This window comes from Carassius gibelio, chromosome A11, assembly GCF_023724105.1.
Source record: "Carassius gibelio isolate Cgi1373 ecotype wild population from Czech Republic chromosome A11, carGib1.2-hapl.c, whole genome shotgun sequence".
Classification (NCBI taxonomy): Eukaryota; Metazoa; Chordata; class Actinopteri; order Cypriniformes; family Cyprinidae; genus Carassius; species Carassius gibelio.
The window spans coordinates 21,914,037-21,934,532 of NC_068381.1; the positions used below are offsets into that span (position 1 = coordinate 21,914,037).

Genomic DNA, 20,496 nt, shown 5'->3' on the forward strand with positions numbered 1-20,496 from the left:
GTATGAAAAACACAATTGGAAATACAATTTGCAATTCCTTTTGAAAAAAGTCCTGATGATCCTTCCATACAATAATAACACAATACATATATCAAAATTTATAATCGAATGTTATGTCAGTCATGAGCAATAAACTATTTTAACGCATGTCTAAAATATAATTATTTGGAGACCAACATGATAAAAAATAGTTTGATAACAAATTCTTTGCGTTCACTTTTTAATGAGTCATTGTGGTCATTAATTCTCATAATCATTTTAGACCGGATATATTCAAAATGCTTTCAGTGGCCAATGGCAGCAAACAAGGAAAGAATTCATAAATTAACACTTGGTCCCTAAAAGAACCCAGCTTTGTCTCTAGGTCATTTCAATACAAAACTAAATGGGCACATGTATTTCAGTACTACCTAATAATAATAATGTCCCAAAAAAATCAAATGAAGTGAAACTGTGTATTTCAGTTGTAGATCTGACTGGTACTCACTGGATCATATGCAGACTGTCTGTTTTGTATCATCTGAAGGTCAGCACTGCTTAATGAAGATGGGGCCTGCTGGATTAATGTTCAATATTTTAATATAAATACTATCACTGATTTCTTGTTGTGAATAAGTGAACAAGTCATTCAACAGCCAGATGAGAAACCTTTGGAATCACACTGACAATGTGTATGTATGCAATACACAATCATTTTAATCTGATGGCCCTGTGTATGACACTGCTGAATGAACTGTTCCCATAGCTAAAATTAAATTAATGTGTTAACTAAATTATAAAATTGTCTGATAACTTATATTGTTTGTATATATTATTTAATCATTATAGAAAAGAACTGTTCAAAATGTTTTCATTGGCTAACGACAACAAAGAAAGAAATGCTTTATAAATGAACACTTTCCATTCAAGTCCAAACATCTATAGTCAGTCCCTCCAGAAAAATGCGATTATGCGATGCATAATCAGCCAAGGGCCGCATATTTATGGGGGGGTCGCATTTTTTCAAATACGCCGCACTTTCGCCACATAAATTGCTGATTTCAGGAAGCAAAATATGCGGAGGTAGCATGATTTCATAATCCCTGTATTTTCGTTGCAAAAAAGTCACATATATCTTAGCAGAAAGTTGAAAAATGTTGCGTTTACTTCACACATGTAAATCGCCATTATTTCCCAATGGGAACCTTATGAAGTGAGGTGAAGCCCGCGGTGAAACCAGGGTGAAGGTACTGGTACTCACCTGAGCATTAGAAGGTTGAATGTTGTCTTGTATCAAATGAGGATCACCATTGATTGATGAATGTAGGGCCTGATGATTTGGCAAGATGGCTCCCTATTTTAATATAAGAACAATCAATTATGTCTTGTTCTTGCTACAAGCAATTCAGCAAGAGGATAATACACCATTTGAATTTAATTTAGTACATTTAATTAAAAGTAAAATAAATATGTCAGTCGGGTGCTTCTCAATAAATTAGAATGTCATGGAAAAGTTCATTTATTTCACTAATTCAACTCAAATTGTGAAACTTGAGTATTAAATAAATTCAGTGCACACAAACTGAAGTAGTTTAAGTCTTTGGTCTTTTAATTGTGATGATTTTGGTTCACATTTAACAAAAACCCACCAATTCACATCTCAACAAATTAGAATATGATGACAAGCCAATCAGCTAATCAACTCAAAACACTCGCTAAGGTTTCCTGAGCCTTCACAATGGTCTCTCAGTTTGGTTTACTAGGCTCCACAATCATGGGGAAGACTGCTGATCTGACAGTTGTCCAGAAGACAATCATTGACACCCTTCTCAAGGAGGGTAAGACACAAACATTCAATGCCAAAGAAGCTGTTCACAGAGTGCTGTATTCAAGCATGTTAACAGAGAGTTGAGTGGATGGAAGAAGTGTGGAAGAAAAAGATGCACAACCAACCAAAAGAAAAGCAGCCTTATGAGGATTGTCAACAAAATCAAGAATTTGAGTGAACTTCACAAGGAATGGACTGAGGCTGGGGTCAAGCTTCAGTCCATTCAGTCCTAACAACAACTCGTAAAATAGTTATGTTTTCTCATTAGATTGGATTGGACTGACAGATAAAATATGTTAGTTGCAACGTTAGATGTGACTTACCTGATTACTAGAACCCTTTGTTAAATCCTGATGTTGATCACCACTGCTTAACTGCTGACTTCCCTAATATTATTATACACAAAAACAATAATAGGCATTATAATTTATTCTTACTTGCTACAAACCAACATCAACTATTCTCACTATTTGATTGGCACTGACAAAGAAAAATTACCAGCTTGCTCTTTTTTTTCCAGCACCAATAAAAAAAAGTGCCAAACTCATTTTTCATGCTCTTTTTGTTTACCACTAGCACATGCTGATAATGTTTTATTCTTCAATAGTAACTTGCATCGTAGCCTATGAATCAGTAGGTGTCATTGTATAGTCTGCAAAAAATGTGTACCCAAGTTTATTAGATCCATTTTGCACAGTGTGATTTGCAATGATCTTATAAGATTGCTAAAATCGCAGTCTCTGTAGAAGGCTTGAGTCTGTTTAATTACTCTCTTTGTGTCATGGTGAAAGATGGAACTGGGTAACATTCAATGAAAGAATCACAGGGGTTAAATCCAAAACAGGAAGGGGGCAGGGCTGGATTGGTATTCGAGCATAACAGCCAATTTCCCCTTTAGCTGACACGCTCTAATCATTTTAATTTAATAACAGGATTAAGCTACATTTAAAAATAAAGACATTCTGTTTGGCACATTACCCTATCAGGACTGCCAACTCATTCAGCATGAGACTCACGCAACTGACTCTGTTCTCACACTAGGGAGACCACCCTTCCCGCTTTGCTTTGTATCGCACAGCATTTTCTTGACCTGCACATTGCATATTGAGAAAATGTCCCACATTTTCATTATTCTGTTGGTTTCATTTATTCTTTTTGCAGTGTAGTTTCATCTATATTTGACATCGCTTTGTCAGAAGTAGCAACCCAACTCATACAAATACAACAGATTTTTTTTTTTTTTTTTTTTTGACAGCTGTAAATCAAAATGCAGAGTGGGTGATTCCCTGTGTTCCCTGTAAGAAAACAAACTTGCCCATGTTCCTTATAATTTGGTAAAATAAAAGCTATTTTACAAGGTACTAACAAAAAGTGAAAATGTTCTTTTAGTAAAGACTGGGCTAGGACATATATCTGGGTGAGGCCGATATAAAGAGATACCCAAAGTTTTGCAGTCTATCTAAAAGCAGCTTTTCTATTTCACATGAAGGAGTATGTGACGTTAAGCGTCACAGCACATGTGAATCAAACAAGAAAAGGAATCAAATGAATAAGTAAAAAGAGAATGAGCTAGGACTTGATAATATGATTTCTGTATACACTGCTGATAAAGTGCACAGAAGAATTAAAAGATGCATTTAAACTTGTGGAGGAGGATTATCAGGTTTTACTGAGACACGTGCCAACAAGATGGTTAAGTTTATGGCCTGTTGTCTCAAGGCTACATGAAAGTTCTGCAATCAAGGCTTATTTTTTGTAACTGCGAGAGTAACCTTGTCCAAAGATGCTATGGAAATGATTTAAACAGGATCAAGACAGTGAGGGGCATCCTCTTGGGTTACAGGCCTACTTGTTCTTCCTCAATAATGGACTGAAACGGGAGATTCACTGTCTGTGAGCTATATGAAGTGATGCTCACTCTCAGAACAAAGCTTCAACAGTGAGAAGTGGATGGATTTTTTGGTGTAGTGACCATTGCTCTCTTCCAACAGTTCACAGACATAATGAGAAAAGCAATCAGACAGGATTTTTCCAGTTTCTATAAGTCTGAACTCAGCTACCTTGACAACTGGTATGACTTCTCAGACAACAGCTATCAGAAGAATATTGCAGCCTCTGGGTCTGAAGGGAGAGTTCACGTTCTCCCATCTTTGTGATGAGGTGGAAATCCTTCAGATAAAGGAAAAACCGGACATAGATGTGCTGTATGAAGAACACTCTGTTCTTGTTGCTAAGAAGTGGTCAACATTACTCAAAGGCACAAATACACCAAATTTGACTGCAATTGCATCCTTACTTTAGTCTTAAGTATCCCTTTTACCAATGCATTCATGAAGAGAGTATTTTCCCCTGACAGAGGTGGCATGGACTGGCCAATGAAACCGGTGCTCTGTAGATCTTATAAAGGGTGAATTTTCATTAACCACTTTGGATACAGCTGTAAAGAGTCTACGGCTAGGTCTAGGTGCTAACGGAAGCTTCATATTCAAATAAAAAGTACAAATTCAAGAACAAGTAAGGAAATAATTAATTCTTTAAAATATAGAATATATCTGTGTCTTTACAGAATAGAATAATGTGAGCTTCTAGCATGATTGTAATGTTTGGTTGGTATGGTGCTGTATTCCTGTGTTTCAGCCAAGTGTGCTCTCTGGTGATGCATGGAGGAGAACAGAATTCATCAACTTGTTGCCTGCTGTGGTTATTTTAATTCACATTATTTCTAAAAATATGAAAGTTTTTTGGTTTAATATATGTAAAGACTGTCAATGAAACAATTTCACGGTTTATATTTTATTTGTTCATTACTTATTTTGTGGGATTTTGGTTGGATTTGGTCGGAACAGTTTCAAAAATAGTTATCTGCATGATGCCTGCTGCCTTGAATGGACTGAGTGATGTTGAATTTAAATAACATGTCAAATAAAGACATGCTATGCTGCATTGTGGTGTAATGGTGTTTTTATGGATGGGACTAAAGCTTTACAAGCTGAAAGGCAGAATACAAATGTTTTTATCAAATTAGACATTATATAACGGTTTTAGGTTATGCTTTAGCCTTGGTAACAGGGTTCTAAATTAACACCCGCCAACCCGCCAAATGCGGGTTAAAATTCATTTTGGCGGGTGTTAATTAAAACTTACTAGCCAGTTTGGCTGGTGATGCATGACATGAGGCTCTGTTCTCGGTCATTTATCCCCCTGGCAGCACTTCCTATACATTTCCCATGAACACTGTGCTGTAATGCTACGTGATGACGTTTCATATGCTCATTGGCTGCACGCAGTTTGCAAACCAGCGCGAAAAAACATGGAAACGAATAGCGTCCATCAGAAAACACAAGGAAAAAGAACAAATGGAGCCAGAGCAGGGAGCATAGACTGAAAGAGGAGGGAGTTAGCTATTAAAGAAAAAAATTAAGATTAAACTAAATGTGGCGGTGGTTGGGACAGATTTCTGGGGGTGAAAAAGAGGAACGAGGCAGGGGATGATGATATTACGGAGAGCCCCGTACGTCACCTGTAGGAGAAAAAAAAATCAATCTGTGAGGACGGTTTTGCAATCCGTCCCCTCAGTTTATAAACCGTACTCACAAATTCATAAACTGTTCCCTCGGTTTAACAAATTGTACCCAAGGATTAACAAACCGTGCCTACGAATTCCCAATCCGTGCGCTCAGATTTTGTAAACCGTACCCTCGGTTTTTGAATCTGTACCCACGAATTCATAATCCGTGCGCACACTTTCACAATCCGTTCCCTCTGATTTTTGTATTTGTAAACTGACACGCATTTGTAGCTCCGCCCCCACCGGCAGATTCATTTCTGTTTATTAAAGGGGGGGTGAAATGCTATTTCATGCATACTGAGTTTTTTACACTGTTAAAGAGTTGGATTCCCATGCTAAACATGGACAAAGTTTCAAAAATTAAGTTGTACGTTTGAAGGAGTATTTTTGTTCCAAAAAAACCTTTTCCGGTTTGTCACAAGTTTCGGAAAGTTTTTTTCGAGTATGGCTCTGTGTGACGTAGGAGCGGAATTTCCTTATAAGGGTCCTAAGGCACTTCTGCCGGAAGAGCGCGCTCCCGTATAGCAGAGCACTGAGAGCACAACAGACTTCACTGATCAGAGCGAGAGCGTCGCGAAAAGTCACAAAAGAAGTGTGTTTTTGGTTGCCAGGGGAAGACAACCCTGCACAGATTACCAAAAGAGAAACAGCATTAAAGGACCAGTGGATGGAGTTTATTTTTACAGAGCATCAACGGAGTTGTGCAAGTGTTTTTGTTTGTTCCCTGCATTTCAGATTGCACATCGTTTATTTCTTAAGGATAATGCAGTCCCGATGGAAAAGGGTCACGATTGTGTGTTGGAACCACATGCGGTGAGTAAAACTGCTTCAAATATCTCTGTGTTGTTAACTTAGCTATCAGCGCGTAAGCACATCAAGTAAACAACATGCGATGTTGTCATCAAACTTCACTTTCCACATGTACAGCTTAAAAAAAAAAAAAAAAAAAAAAGACGACATAAAGTGGAACTTAGTCATTTTCCAAAACCGCTAAGCAAATATATACAGTTTCAGTACATAACACATAGAGACGCATTTGCTGATGCTGCTCTTGTTAAATTTCAGCCTCTGGATCTGTGTCACAGCTTCCAAACGCAAAAGCCTACTGGCGCTTTTGATTCTTTAGCTCCGCACACACGTGACGTGCCTCTAGGCGCTCGTGTTTTTCCGGGAAAAATCGGTACAGACTATCTTTCTCTTATAAATATAATAAAACTAAAGACTTTTTGGAGTTATGAAGGATGCAGTTCTACTCTATAGATACTCAAGATTAACAGGATATTGAGTGAAAACGAGCATTTCACCCCCCCTTTAAACATTATTTTTCATAGTATCCAATGAGTCCACGATCAGCATTCACAAATAGTCTTCTTTTTAGCGTTTATTTTAATAGTGATTATTACATTAATCACCAATAGGATAAGACACAGCCGTCTGTGTTTTATGACCAAAAAAAATAAACGCTAAAAAGAAAAAGAAAATAAGGGTAAAAAGCAATACAAAACAAATAATATGCCGGTTATGTTTTCATTCCTTTTCTCTCTAACTGAATGCAATGTTATTTTCGGCCTCATTATTTAATAATAACATTAACAGTGAAACATGCATCTAACTCCGGCAGGTGGGGTGGATGGAGCTTAGTATAATAAAATCAGAAAAATAAGTCTTCATGCATGTTAAGAAAGAATTGTAGACAAGCATTAACAAAACTGTCAAAGTTTATTTAAAAATATAGCAATTCATGAATTATTTTCTTGTACTAATTTATTTAGCCTACAAATTAAAATTATAAAAATAACTTTATTTTTATCATTTATTATATATTGTTATACAGGTTATGCATAAGAATATTTTATCCAAAACAATTTACAACAGAGGAAAAAATTACTCCAGAGTTAGTCACAATGTGAGGTTTATTGTACAATAATAATCAGTTCGATATTATAAGATTATTCCTTTATTATTATTAAACCTATTCCACATAATAATATTCAATAAAACTGTGTGTTAACAGGAGCTTGCTGCATGAATCCGTGAGTACGGTTTACAGATCCGTGGGAACGGATTGCGAAAGCGTGCGCATGGATTATGAATTTGTGGGTACGGATTCAAAAACCGAGGGTACGGTTAACAAAAACTGAGGGCACGGATTGGAAATTCGTGGGCACGATTTGTTAAACCAAGGTAACAGTTTAAGAATTCGTGAGTACGGTTTATAAACTGAGGGGACGGATTGCAAAACCATCGCCACGGATTTATTTTTTTCCTCCTACAGGTGACGTGCAGGGCTCCGTAGGATATCGACAGAGAAACAAAGAAAAGAAAATTAAATGCCAAATGGCTGACGGGTCATGAATGGCTTGTGTTTGATCACAAGAATGTCGTAGTGCTTTGTCAGGATTGCCGCATGTAAGTTACGCAAAATAAAAAAAACAAAACAAGCAATTTCGTGGTGGGAACTAATCATTTTAAATTTAAGTCAGTGTATATTTTGTTGTATGCTTTGTACTTTATATGTGTTTTTCATGCCAACAATGTTAATAAAATGATAAAATGCATTCAGTGGCACTCATAATTTTTTATTTTTACCGGAAAAAAAAAAATGGCTAGTGGAAATTCTGATTGGCTGGTAACTTTAGAAAGTAACCAGCCACATTGGCTGGTGATCAAAAAAGTTAATTTAGAACCCTGCTTGGTAACATGTTCCACATTGTCCCATACATACTTAGCAATTGTCCCACGTTTGGTTTGTTTGGTAGTGGTGACTTTAACTCACACACTCACGCCAAATGTTCATTTTCTAATGCATTGAAAAACACTCTCAAACAAAAACCAGGACACCCCTTTGTTTAAACTGTAACAATAAAATATTGCTGGAACAGATTTAGCAACCTCTCCAGTGCGTACTATTTGTGTTTAAACTCTGGGCTGCGTAAACTGTTTCCATTTACATGTTTTTGTAGCTTTGAGCAATGTAGCCATTTGCAAACATTTGTTGATTTCTTGAACACCTCCGACTGGCCTTTGCATTCAAGTTGGTCAGAATTCACTCACCACTCAAAATGTCTTCTGCACGCTTGCGAGTCCTCTCATTGTAATCGAGGGTGAACACAATGTAAATAAGAGATTCATTGTGTAGTCTAGAGAGCTTCATTGATTTTAACGGGACCTGAGATCGGAGTCTCATCTCCCATTCCAGTTGAGAGGCAGTTGCATTCATGGCATGGTGGATTTGCGATTTACATGTAAGAATCTGCAAGCGCACAGACAGAACACATCACCAGAGAGAAAACAGAGCCGCTCGAGCAAATAGGTACCCAAATTCTAATACATGCAATAACTATCCATTATGAAATGTAGGGATTTTTACACTTCCATCACACCTGACGCTACATTGAGATGGGTGTATGATAAAGCCCCCTTAAATCTCCCCTAAGTTCAAGTTCAAGTTCAAGTCTGCTTTATTGTCAATTTCCACATGTACAGTACATACATACAGAGAATCGAAATTGCGTTACTCTCAGACCCCGGTGCATACAGTTAACATTTACATTAAAGCCTAAAAAAATAACTAGATCAAATATAAAAATGTAGAAACAGCTATACAATAAGGGAATGATATAAAAAAAGACATATAATAAAATTAAAAATAAAGTTAAATAAAGCAGCGCAAGGCAAATGACAGATATAGTGCAAATCAATGAAGTGAACAACAGTGCAGTTAAAAGATTTTTTAGTGCAAAAAATCACTTATTAAAAATATCTTATTAAGTCTGATTAAAGTGACAGGTGACCAAGAGCAGTTATTTTATTTAACTGACTGGTGAGGTAGTGGAATGACGTCAGTTCCATGCCGAATGAGGTAGTGAGCAGGACAATGCTTGCACAAGTGACTAGTGCATGCCATCATATAATAATTAATCTGTGTGGAGGGGGGGGTTCATAGTTCAATGGTGCCTGGGGAAGAAGAGGGGAGGGGGGGCAGGTTCGGGAGGGAGTTCAGCTTCCTGACAGCCTGGTGGATGAAGCTGTCCTTCAGTCTGCTGGTCCTGGCCTGGAGACTCCGCAGTCTCCTCCCTGATGGTAGCAGGCTGAAAAAGCTGTGTGATGGGTGAGTGGGATCACCTGTGATGCAGAGGGCTTTGCGGGTGAGACGTGTTCCATATATGTCCTGGAGGGAGGGGAGAGAGACACCAATGATCTTCTCAGCTGCTCTCACTATGCGTTGCAGAGTCTTTCGGCAGGACGCGTTGCAGGCGCCATACCACACAGTGATGCAGCTCGACAGAATGCTCTCGATGGTGCCTCTGTAGAAGGTGTACATGATGGGGGGTGGGGCTCTGGCTCTCCTCAGTTTGCGGAGGAAGTAGAGACGCTGTTGTGATTTCTTGGCCAGTGCTGCAGTGTTTTCAGTCCAGGAGAGGTCCTCTGTGATGTGCACACCCAGGAACTTGGTGCTGCTCACTCTCTCCACAGTCACACCGTTGATGGTCAGAGGAACGTGCTGAGTGTGTGCTCTCCTGAAGTCTACAACAATCTCCTTTGTCTTCTCCACATTCAGAGACAGATTGTTGTCACAGCACCACTTGGCCAGGCGGCTCACCTCACTCCTGTAGTTTGTCTCATCTTTGTTGCTAATGAGACCCACCACAGTCGTGTCATCCGCAAACTTAATGAAGAGGTTGGAGCTGTGTGACGGAGTGCAGTCATGGGTCAGCAGAGTGAAGAGGAGGGGGCTCAGCACACATCCTTGGGGGGCCCCAGTGTTCAGTGTGATGGTGCTGGATGTGTTACTGCCGACCCGTACTGCCTGAGGTCTTCCAGTCAGAAAGTCCAACAGCCAGTTGCACAGCGAAGTGTTGAGCCCCAGCTGAATCAGTTTGTAGATGAGCTGTTGAGGGATGATCGTGTTGAATGCTGAACTGAAGTCTATGAACAACATTCTGACATATGAGTCCTTTTTGTCCAGATGGGTGAGTGCTGAGTGGACGGCAGTGGAGATGGCATCATCGGTCGACCGGTTGGACCGATATGCAAACTGGAAGGGGTCCAGGGAGGGAGGGAGGGAGGGGGGGAGGACAGACTTGATTTGGTGCATGACTAGCCGTTCAAAGCACTTCATGAGGATGGGAGTAAGTGCAACAGGACGGTAGTCATTGAAGCAGGATGGAGATGGCTTCTTTGGGACTGGGATGATGGTAGTGGTTTTAAAGCATGTGGGAACAACAGCCTGACTCAGTGATATGTTGAAAATGTCTGTGAAGACATCAGTGAGTTCTGCTGCACAGTCTCTCAGTACACGCCCAGGGATGTTGTCAGGACCCGGAGCTTTGCGTGCATTGATCCTGCTGAAGGATCTCCTCACGCTGTCTGGGGTCAGCGTCATCACCTGGTCGCCGGGAGGAGGTGGAGTCTTCTGTGCAGTGGTGCTGTTTTGTTGCTCAAAGCGAGCGAAGAAGGTGTTCAGCTCGTTCAGCAGAGAGATGTTGTTGTCACAGGTCCGTGGTGGGGGCTTGTAGTCCGTAATGGTCTGTATCCCCTGCCACAGGTTCCTAGTGTCTCTGCTGTCGCTGAATTGATGAGCTATCCTCCTGGAGTGCTGTCTCTTAGCCTCTCTGATGCCACGGGACAGGTTGGCCCTAGCTGTTCTCAGGCCCACCTCATCTCCAGCTCTGAAGGCAGCATTCCGTGTCTTCAGGAGTCTGTAGACCTCCCCTGTCATCCATGGCTTTTGGTTGGCCCGGACAGTGATGGTTTTTGTGACCGTTACATCATCAATACACTTATTGATGTAGGCAGTAACAGTCTCTGAGTACTCCTGGAGGTCAGTGGTGTTATTGCATGTGGCAGCCTGTTTAAACATGTCCCAGTCAGTTGTGTTGAAGCAGTCCTGAAGAACATCTGAGGATCCTTCTGGCCACACTTTAATCTGTTTGTAAACTGGTTTGGCGACTTTAATGAGCGGTCTGTATGCAGGCATTAGCATAACAGTGATGTGGTCTGAAGCTCCGAGGTGGGGGAGGGGGAGGGCTTTGTAAGCTCCTCTCTGTGTGGTGTAAACAAAGTCCAAAATGTTATTACCTCGTGTTGGAAAGTTGATGTGCTGGTGTATTTTTGGAAACACACTCTTAAGGTCAGCATGGTTGAAATCCCCAGCTATGATGAGAAAAGCATCGGGGTGTGCTGTCTGCTGCTCACTGATGTGCTGGTACAGTTCATTTAGTGCGTCGTTCCTGTTGCAGCTGTTGTTTGGGGGAATGTAAACTGAGATGAGCAGTATAGCAGTATATTCCCTCGGCAGATAGAACGGCCGGCACTTAATAATCATAAACTCCACCAGGGGTGAGCAGTGTTTGCAGATCACAACAGTATCGCGGCACCACGCGTCATTGATGTAAACACAAAGCCCGCCGCCGCGTGTTTTTCCTCCCGCGACGAGAGCTCTGTCCGCTCGATAGCACGTCAGCTGGTCGAGCTGAATAGCGCCATCTGGAACGCTGTTGCTGAGCCATGTTTCCGTGAACACAAAAACACAACAGTCTCTTACAGTCCTCTGAGTTGAGCGTAATAATCGGATGTAGTCCAGTTTATTATCCAACGAGCGTACGTTAGCCAGTACGATGGTGGGGATAGATGGCTTGTGTGGGTTAGCCGTTAGCCTAGCCCGGATACCTCCGCGCTTCCCCCTCTTCTGCTTCCTCTCACACCGCTTGTGGCGCCTCCGCTGCGGGCGAGATGCAGTAGTGGAGGTCGGTGATGGTGAAGGCCTCCGTAGCAGATCGAGATCCCGCAGCTGTTCCGCGTGCGCGGAGTTTAACTGTAAAAATGCGGTCCTGCCGACATCGAGCAGAAACTCGCGACTGTATTTGCGCTTACAGACAGGTAGACGCGACGACAACGTACAAAAACACTGCGACTCACAAGACAAAAAACACGGAAACACCGTTCTGTCGGGACAGAGAGAAGCCGCTGCGTGTGGACGCGCCGCCATCTAAGAGGGTCACATTGCCTCACATTGCTTTGGTGCAAATGCCTGCCTTACTCTTTTACATCATCTACAGAGATGACATTTCTGTATATTATACGTGACTTTGGGTTTCTGCGTGAAAAGATCTCGGGTCACGGGTTGCTGTTTTTTGGGCTAATTTAAAAAAATATGGTTGCTTCTGACAAGCAACTTTGTTTCTTTATTTATGTTTGACATTTTCTCCAATGCATTGAATGACACTATGTCTGCTGGTGGTTGATAGCCAACCAGTGCAATAATATAAAAGTGCAGCAGCGTAACTGCCAAATGTTCTGCCCAATCTTCTCCTTCATTGAATAAAAATCACGTTTAAAAATAAGGCGCGTGATGCTGCAGAGTGGACTTTCTTTTTGCTTCATTTTTAATTTGTACAATGTTTTTGTGATGTAATAATTTTCACAGGTTGCAAAAAAAAGCAGTCCTATACTAACACTTCGAATATATACATTTTGTTCAAATAGCCTATGCTTTAGTAGGATATAAACATGTGACTATGTTTGAAGCTCTTGTGTTTTTCTGTAGATGGAAATTAGTTTTGTTCTCACTTTGTTGCAGTTTGCTGATATTTGCAAAATAACATCAGCTTTTGCTTTTCAGATAAAAGAGTGGGTTCAGTTTAATATGTTGCAGGCTCATTTATTGGTAATATATAATTTATAATTAAATTTATTAATTCATAAATCATACAAAAAGGGGCAAAGTCAATAGTTGTGGAACTCCAAAACTCTCAAGGCTATTTTATTCATTTTTTCAATTTATGTAGGCCACACAATAATAATCTTTGACATTTCAATCCTTATTTTTTTATATATATATATATTTGGCATGTTTGTGTGCTGCTGTGCGACCCCATGTGTGAAATAAGCAGAGTGTATGTGCATTGTGGACCCACTTATACAAAAAAAATCATTCAGTGCAGAGACATACTATAGAGTGGGGGAATACCTCATCTCCCCAACCTCCAAATACGTATCATAACATAACTACGTGTTACTGTTATTTGGCCATTTTTTAGCTGTTCTCTAGCATTTGAATAACTATGGATAAACCTGAAACGATATAAAATGTCATTTACAAATAAGGTAGGAATGTGCATACTTTTAACTTTTCTCTTTAATTGTGTCCTAAAAGCGATGCTTAATCTTAGCACTTAGTATACCCGGTTAAAAAAAATAAAATAATAATTGTTATCGCTCGCCCCTGGTATATATACACTGAAGCTAACCAGGGCTAACAAGGGACAGGTGGAGGTGATTATTTGACATGATTCATTAGGGTAGCTATGGAGAACAAGGCAGCAAGGCAGATAGGGAAGAAGGAAATAGACAAAGAAGTGAGCACAGAAACAAAATAAATATTAAAAAGTCCAGGAGGGTGGTGGTGCAGAGGCGGAACAGGGGTGGAGGGTCAGGTCAATGTAGTGGAAGAACTGGAGATAAGGGTGGAATAGAAAACCACCAGGGCAGAGCAGATGTCCACCAAAGTAGAGCTGATGATGCAGGAGACCACCAAGGCAGATCAGGTGGGACTAGAATAGAGAGCACAGAGAGGTTAGAGATGGCCACTCTGGCTATAACAGGACATTCACAGAGCTCAGGAACGACTTTCATGTCCCACCAGGACAGACAGAGAGTTTCATGATGGCTCCCTTAGCTGTGACAGGGCAAGTAGAGAGATCAGGGATGACCTTCTTGGCCATAAAATGACAGGCGAAGAGCTCACAGTGTGGCGCCTCCATAGGAATGAGCTCTGGAGCGGACTCATGGACTGGAGCAGTCTCTAAAACTGACTCATGAACTGGAGTGGATGCTGCTGCCTTAGAAAGGTGTATAGCCCATTACCGGAAGGACAGTGGAAGGTGAGAGAACCTCTGAGATTGCTCAGCTGGATAGCGTTGAGGTCACTGGGATGTATGCCGTTCACACAGACATCAGCAAAAATGCATAGTCAATATACTGTTCCAAGAGAAGTTCAATCATACTTTTAGGCAGAAGTGATCTTATGGGCTCATTAATGCTGTAACAATAAAAGTCGTTCAAAAGAGAATCATTCCATGAGAGAGAGTTAGCAGAGATAAAGGACTCCACTGTGTAGTCCTCAGTGGTTTTAGAGCAGAGCCTGAGGAACAAGATTCTTTCTGCTAGAGCCATTGTGGCTTAGGCCCAATCCCAATTCTACCCCTTAGCCCTTCCCCTTCCCCTACCCCTCCATTTCACGTGAAGGGGTAGGGGTGTTTCAATTCTCTTTTGGTTGGAGGGGAAGGGGTAAGGGGAAGACCCATACAGCCCTTCAAACAAAGATTTTTCAGGACCACACTTCAAACGAAGAGGTATGAATTATCTCAACAACATGGCTGCTACAGCAAACAAAAAAACACATACATATAAGCTTTTTTGGCATCAATAAAGATTTTAATGAAAAGTAATCATTTGTTTTATGTTACATTCAATTGTGAGTTCATATTAACAGTCATGTTACTCTAAGGAATGTTTGCAAAAAATCTCTAATTTGCTAATGTCATTTCATTACAGACTGCACGATAGTGCCACAGCATATGTCTGATCAGGGCAATAACTGCCGTTGACATTGATGGGGGTTAATCCCCCCAATAATTAGAAATCACTAAACCATTTTCTCAAATATTGAGAAAGAGAGAGAGAGAGAAAGAAATGGAAGTTGCATGTATTCACGTCTGTGCGTTTATCTTTTTAGAGTAAGTTTACTTAAAAACAGCGATTGTATCCTCTCGTCGCTGGAAAATAAAATGTAGCAATTCAGTATTTAAACTGTTAATAAAAGTCGTGTGTCTGCGTTGACAAGTTTATTTTTTCCTGGATGTGTGAGGTGAGTGATTTCCGATATGTGTGTGTGTGTGTGTGTGTGTGTCAGTAAGCAGCTCATTAATACTGAACGATAATTAAAGGCTCAAATGCACACCAGTATATGTGTGTATTGTAAGAGCTAGAGACGAATGATGGCGTGTGACGTCATGGTAGTGGTGTCCCAATCCTTAGGGGAATACACTCTGTTTCAAGGGACAAGGGGAAGGGGTACGCGGAGGGGTAAGGGAAGGGGAAGGGGTATAAAATAGAATTGGGATTGGGCCTCAGTCCTCTGTCACAATCTGCACAAAAATCCAAACGCAGTTTATTTAAGGGTAATCCAAAGGCATATTCCATAAACAGGCATAAGGTCATACACGGGGCACTCTTGGATAACTAAAATGACCAGGAAACCAGGCAAAGATCAGAACCACAATACAGGGAACAGCACAGAACTGCAGTGTGACAAAATACAAGACAACCACAAATAACTGAGGGAACAAGGTTTAAATGGGCAGAGATCGATGAGTTAACAAGCAAAAGGTGGAAACAATCAGGTATAATAAGTCCAGGCAAAATATTGGGGAATGTAGTTTGTGAAGAAGTAACAATAGTCAGGGATAGAGTGCCCTGTGGAGGAGCTAATGGGCAGTCCAGCTGGAGATGGTGACAATAATAAATTATTTAAAAGTTTTAAGTGATTTAGATGGAAACCACTATGTTCAAAGTTTGTGTGTGTGTGTTTGTGAAAGAGAGACTTGCAGTTTGTGAACATAGAGCAAGATAGACTACAACAGATAGAAAACAGCTAATGACTGTATAACATCTGACTGATAAGAGATTCATCTGAAAAAGGGAGACAGCATTTTACATTACAGTATACTATGCAATACTGTCGTATTGCACAGTGACAATGTTTACTTTATTGGAAGTAGGGCTGGGCACGTATATTGAGTTTGTATGATATATGGACATTTTCTTTATAAACATACCTTTTTTTTATCCAAATACAAGTCAAGTCATTCTATTAAGTCAAGCAAGGAAATTTTACTTGAGTAACTTGAGTCCCCCACCTTTGGTTATTCATAAATAAATAGTAATTGTACTCTGTGACTCACAGATTCCTCAACTCCTTCCATTGGCTCTTCAAGTTGATCTGACATAACTGCAAGAAGATCTCCAAACGGCAACTGAAAATAAAGTTCATTTTATAACCATGTTAACTGTAAAACAAACAATTGCTCATATCTCAGAAATTCTAATGTTGTGATTAATTAACTGGTAATCCTTTATCATTTTGTAGTCATGCATGAGTTTAATCTCATTCAGTAATTACTAACTAGCTATTAAGGAACTATTACTCACTGATTAGTTAATCCAGATTAATAAATAGCAGTAGCTGACGTGTTACTGAAGTAGGCTACTAAATACATATGACAATTTAGTTCATAAACACATTAAAAATGCTTCAATGACTTTAGCAAATCGTTATTGTTCAGAAGATAGACCAGCAGACATACTTTTAATTCGGTCAACGCAAGCTAGTGAGAAAGAGAAACACAATATGGCGAACATAAGACAGATACAGACTCCTTTAAAATGAACACTAAAATGTCGATGTTAAATTATTAAATTATTAAATTGTCAAATGCTCGTTTTGCCAGTATCGTTTGTGTAGTTATAATTAGACCAGTGTTGTCTTGAAGAGTGCAGTGACTGAAGAGAAATGCGTTTAGTTTCATTTTCGTTTCGTACTAACTTTAACGCACACTCACGCACTTTTAAAGATTGTTTTAAATGTTGATCGGTCTCGAAGATGAATGTCTGTCTTCACACATACTGGTTCACATTTCGCTTAATCTTTGGACTGCAGACTTAAATGTTTGTTCAGAATGATGGTCTATAGATTGACAGCGCAGTTCCTGACTTTTACTTAAATCGATGTCGACATTAATATCGCGACATTAAAGAGCAACTAAAAGGACAAATCTTGCCCTTAATCGTGTACTTACCGAGAAGCGAGAGCTGTGTGAAGTGTGAGCTGTCGAGTTCTGTTCTGCTCGATTCAGCCTGATCGACTGGTTTTGAGTCGAAGGAAACGAAAGCGAAAGTTACTGGACGACAAGAGACAGCATGTCAACAATTCAATATACTGTGTTAAAAAGACGATTCATTTTGCATCTGTGTGATGCATTTGTTTTATACATCTTTCTCATACACATACTACTTGTATAGGTTAAAGGGTTCTGTCCTTGCTTATATTTCGAAATAAATAAATAAATAACTAAGGCAAGGAATAGTGTTGAATTTATTCTATTTGTTAAAACATCTTGGCTTGGACCAATATTGGGAAGCATATGACTAGTGAAGAATTTTAACAGCTTATTTTTCTCTTTCCCTAATGGGGTGACCCTCTTGGGTGCAAGGGTAGAGCCAGGGGGTGTCCAGGGTTGGTCATGGACACCACTGACCTAAGCTTGGTCCACTGACCCACTCACTGTCTGTTGAGATTAGAGCTGTAGTCAAGTCCAGCTTTGTTGAGTCCAAGTCAAGTCTAAGTCCAGGACTAGTCGAGACCGAGTCCAAAGAGGTTCAAGTCCAAGTCAAGAACGAGTCCAAATGAGAGAAAAAAGGGTCTTCTTCAAGACCATATACTTAAAGCGCTGCTCTTTAGTCTATATATAAACGACTTACCTACATGCTGTCAGTCAGCCAATTGCCAAATGTATGCTGACGATACAGTAATTTATGCTTCAGCTAGGACACCAACTCAACCTGATCTCAAAGAAATGCGTGAAACCCTCACTAAGGAAATGGAGGGTATATCCCAGTGGCTTAAAGAAAATCATCTGACGCTTAACTTCAAAAAGACGGTATCTATGTGCTTCTCAATTAGAGGAAAAATTAAATGTACAATTAAAATAGATCAAGAAGCCATAGAGGAAGTTGAGGAATTAAAATTTTTAGGTATTATTCTGGATCCCCAACTCAAATTCAATACACACATTAACAAACTCTGTAAGACTGTGCGGACAAACCTAAACTGTTTTAGAATGATTAGGCATCATATACCTGTCAAAGCAGCTTTGCTGTTTTTTCATGCTATGATACTTTCTCATTTATCTTATTGTGTTACTGTATGGGGCCAAGCCTCCCAGACAACAGTCAAACCCATCATGTCATTATACAAACAAGCACTGAAAATAATGGATCAGAAACCAATTATGTGGCATCACTGTTTGATTGTACAGAAATACAAGCTTTTAAATTTTGAGAGTTTTATTAAGTTCTCTTTTCTTAAGCTGATTTTTAAATGTATAAATAATCAAGCTCCAGCTGTACTCTGTCCTTTTGTGACAAAAATAAACACAAGGGGAGTTGCCACTAGGAGAGCAGCGGGTGGCAACTGCATAGCAGAGGGGCGCAAAACCACTTTTGGCCACTCAAGTTTTTCAGTGATAGGGACCCATTTTTGGAATGATTTACCAACGGAAATAAAAACAGAAACCAACCTGAAAACATTTAATAGAAAGGTGAAACACTGGCTGAAAGAAAATCAAATATGTGGACATTGACTCATTTTTTGTTGCAATGTATTGTGTGTGCTGGATATGATGTGTTGTGTTGTGTTGTGTAGTGTAATGTAGTCGGGATTGTGTAAAATGTTAATGTTAATGTTTATAAGGTATTTGTTGCATGATTGTGTAGTTTACACTACGTAGTTTTTTATGTTTTTAGAAAGGCCTGACCAGGGACTGGGGTTGCAAATTAGCCTATTGGCTAGAAACCTTTTATGCAACACATTTACACATTTTGTTATGGCTTTGTCTATGATAATTATGTATGTAACAATGTGCGCTGCATTGTCCCTGATAAATAAATAAACTAAAAAATAAAATAAAAAAAACTACTGATAATGTATGTGATGCGAGAGACAGCATATCTCCTATTCTAAGAAAATCATTTTACATTATTATTTGTAATGATGAAAAAGCATGTGCAAAGTACCAACTCTGTAGGACAGGGGTCTCCAAACTAGATCCTGGATGGCCAATGTCCTGAAAAGTTTAGCTCCAACTGGCCTTAACACACCTGGAAGATTAGTGTGTCTAGTAAGAGCTTGATTAGCTGGTTCAAGTGTGTATAATTAGGGTTGAAGCTAACAGGGGCGTTACACAAGATCCCGGGCCCTGTGCATAGGCAGTCCTGATGGGCCCCCATGCCCCCCACCCATGAAAATATCCAGGTAAAATAAAATATATTTCAGATTCATACTTTTCAAGCGCCCTCTTTTCCTTTGGGGCCCTGGTAATGAGTACTGGTTTTACCCCCAGTCCGACCCTGGGAGCTAAACTATAAAGGACACTGGCCCTCTAGCACAGAGTTTGGAGCTGTAAGGTCAAATTATTTTTATGTACTTTATTTTCATTTTATTTACTTAATAATGCTGCTTTTGCTGACATTATGTCTCTGGTCAAAATGACTGATGGCTTGGCACAGTGCACACACACACATGCAAAGCTCGGGAAATGACAAATGCGCACAGCAAGGCTAGAATGGATACGTTTGGCTCTACTGGGCATGCGCACATAAATACAGCCAACTTTTGTCATACTGTACTAGTGCTTGCATAAACTACTCAGCGCTGTCGGAAACAATCGATTACTCCAGCATGTATTAACCATAATGCATACAAAGTGTTGGCAAATACGACGTGAATTTTAGAATTACAATATTGCGTGGAGCTGTTACTAGACCTTATCTTTGTTGCATGTAAGAATAAAATATGTAATGTAATAATTAGGGTTATGCCTGAAGCCGAATACCATATTCGGAATGGCTCGGATAATGGCTTAAAAAACAAATAATGGACAAGGAATTCTTACTGAATACTCGGCTGAAGCTGACATAGTCTGGTGTTTGCTAGATAACAGGTGAGCCAGGGGATCAGCGCAATATTATACAGAGAGCTCTACAGTCACGAGTGTGTAAACTTTATGAGTAAAAAGAGCGCAAATCAAACACAGCATTGCTGATGTCTCTCTGTGCATCTCTCAGAAATCAGAGCTTGGCAAGAATTATATGATCTATGTCTCTATGCAATGATGGAGAACAAGCTTTTGGGGGGGTTGAGGACCAGAAAAAAACGACTTAATTGTTATATTCACTCAGTATTACTTGATCTAATTCACAAATATCTAAATTACGAGTCAATAGAAATTAATTGTATTCAGTATTATGTGTTTTAGGCACTAAAACAGTCCAATACTTT

General features: G+C 39.8%; 1 protein-coding gene across 7 annotated transcripts in view; it reads right to left on the minus strand.

The window, feature by feature from the left end:
- The window catches only part of LOC128022660 (E3 ubiquitin-protein ligase DTX3L-like), a 30,749-nt gene extending 13,320 nt beyond the window's left edge, over positions 1 to 17,429 (minus strand). For 2 of the 7 annotated variants that reach the window (XM_052610419.1, XM_052610417.1), the window contains exons 1-5: positions 17,237 to 17,429; positions 16,343 to 16,414; positions 2,131 to 2,193; positions 1,241 to 1,333; positions 488 to 556 (exon numbers count right to left, since the gene is read on the minus strand). In XM_052610419.1, the coding sequence (XP_052466379.1) occupies positions 488 to 556; positions 1,241 to 1,333; positions 2,131 to 2,193; positions 16,343 to 16,387 (270 nt within the window). In that variant the 5' untranslated portion in view covers positions 16,388 to 16,414; positions 17,237 to 17,429. The remainder of the gene's footprint in view (positions 1 to 487; positions 557 to 1,240; positions 1,334 to 2,130; positions 2,194 to 16,342; positions 16,415 to 17,236) is intronic. The other 5 variants (XM_052610421.1, XM_052610420.1, XM_052610423.1 and 2 more) reach the window with 3 other exon arrangements.
- Positions 17,430 to 20,496: the final 3,067 nt, after the last annotated feature.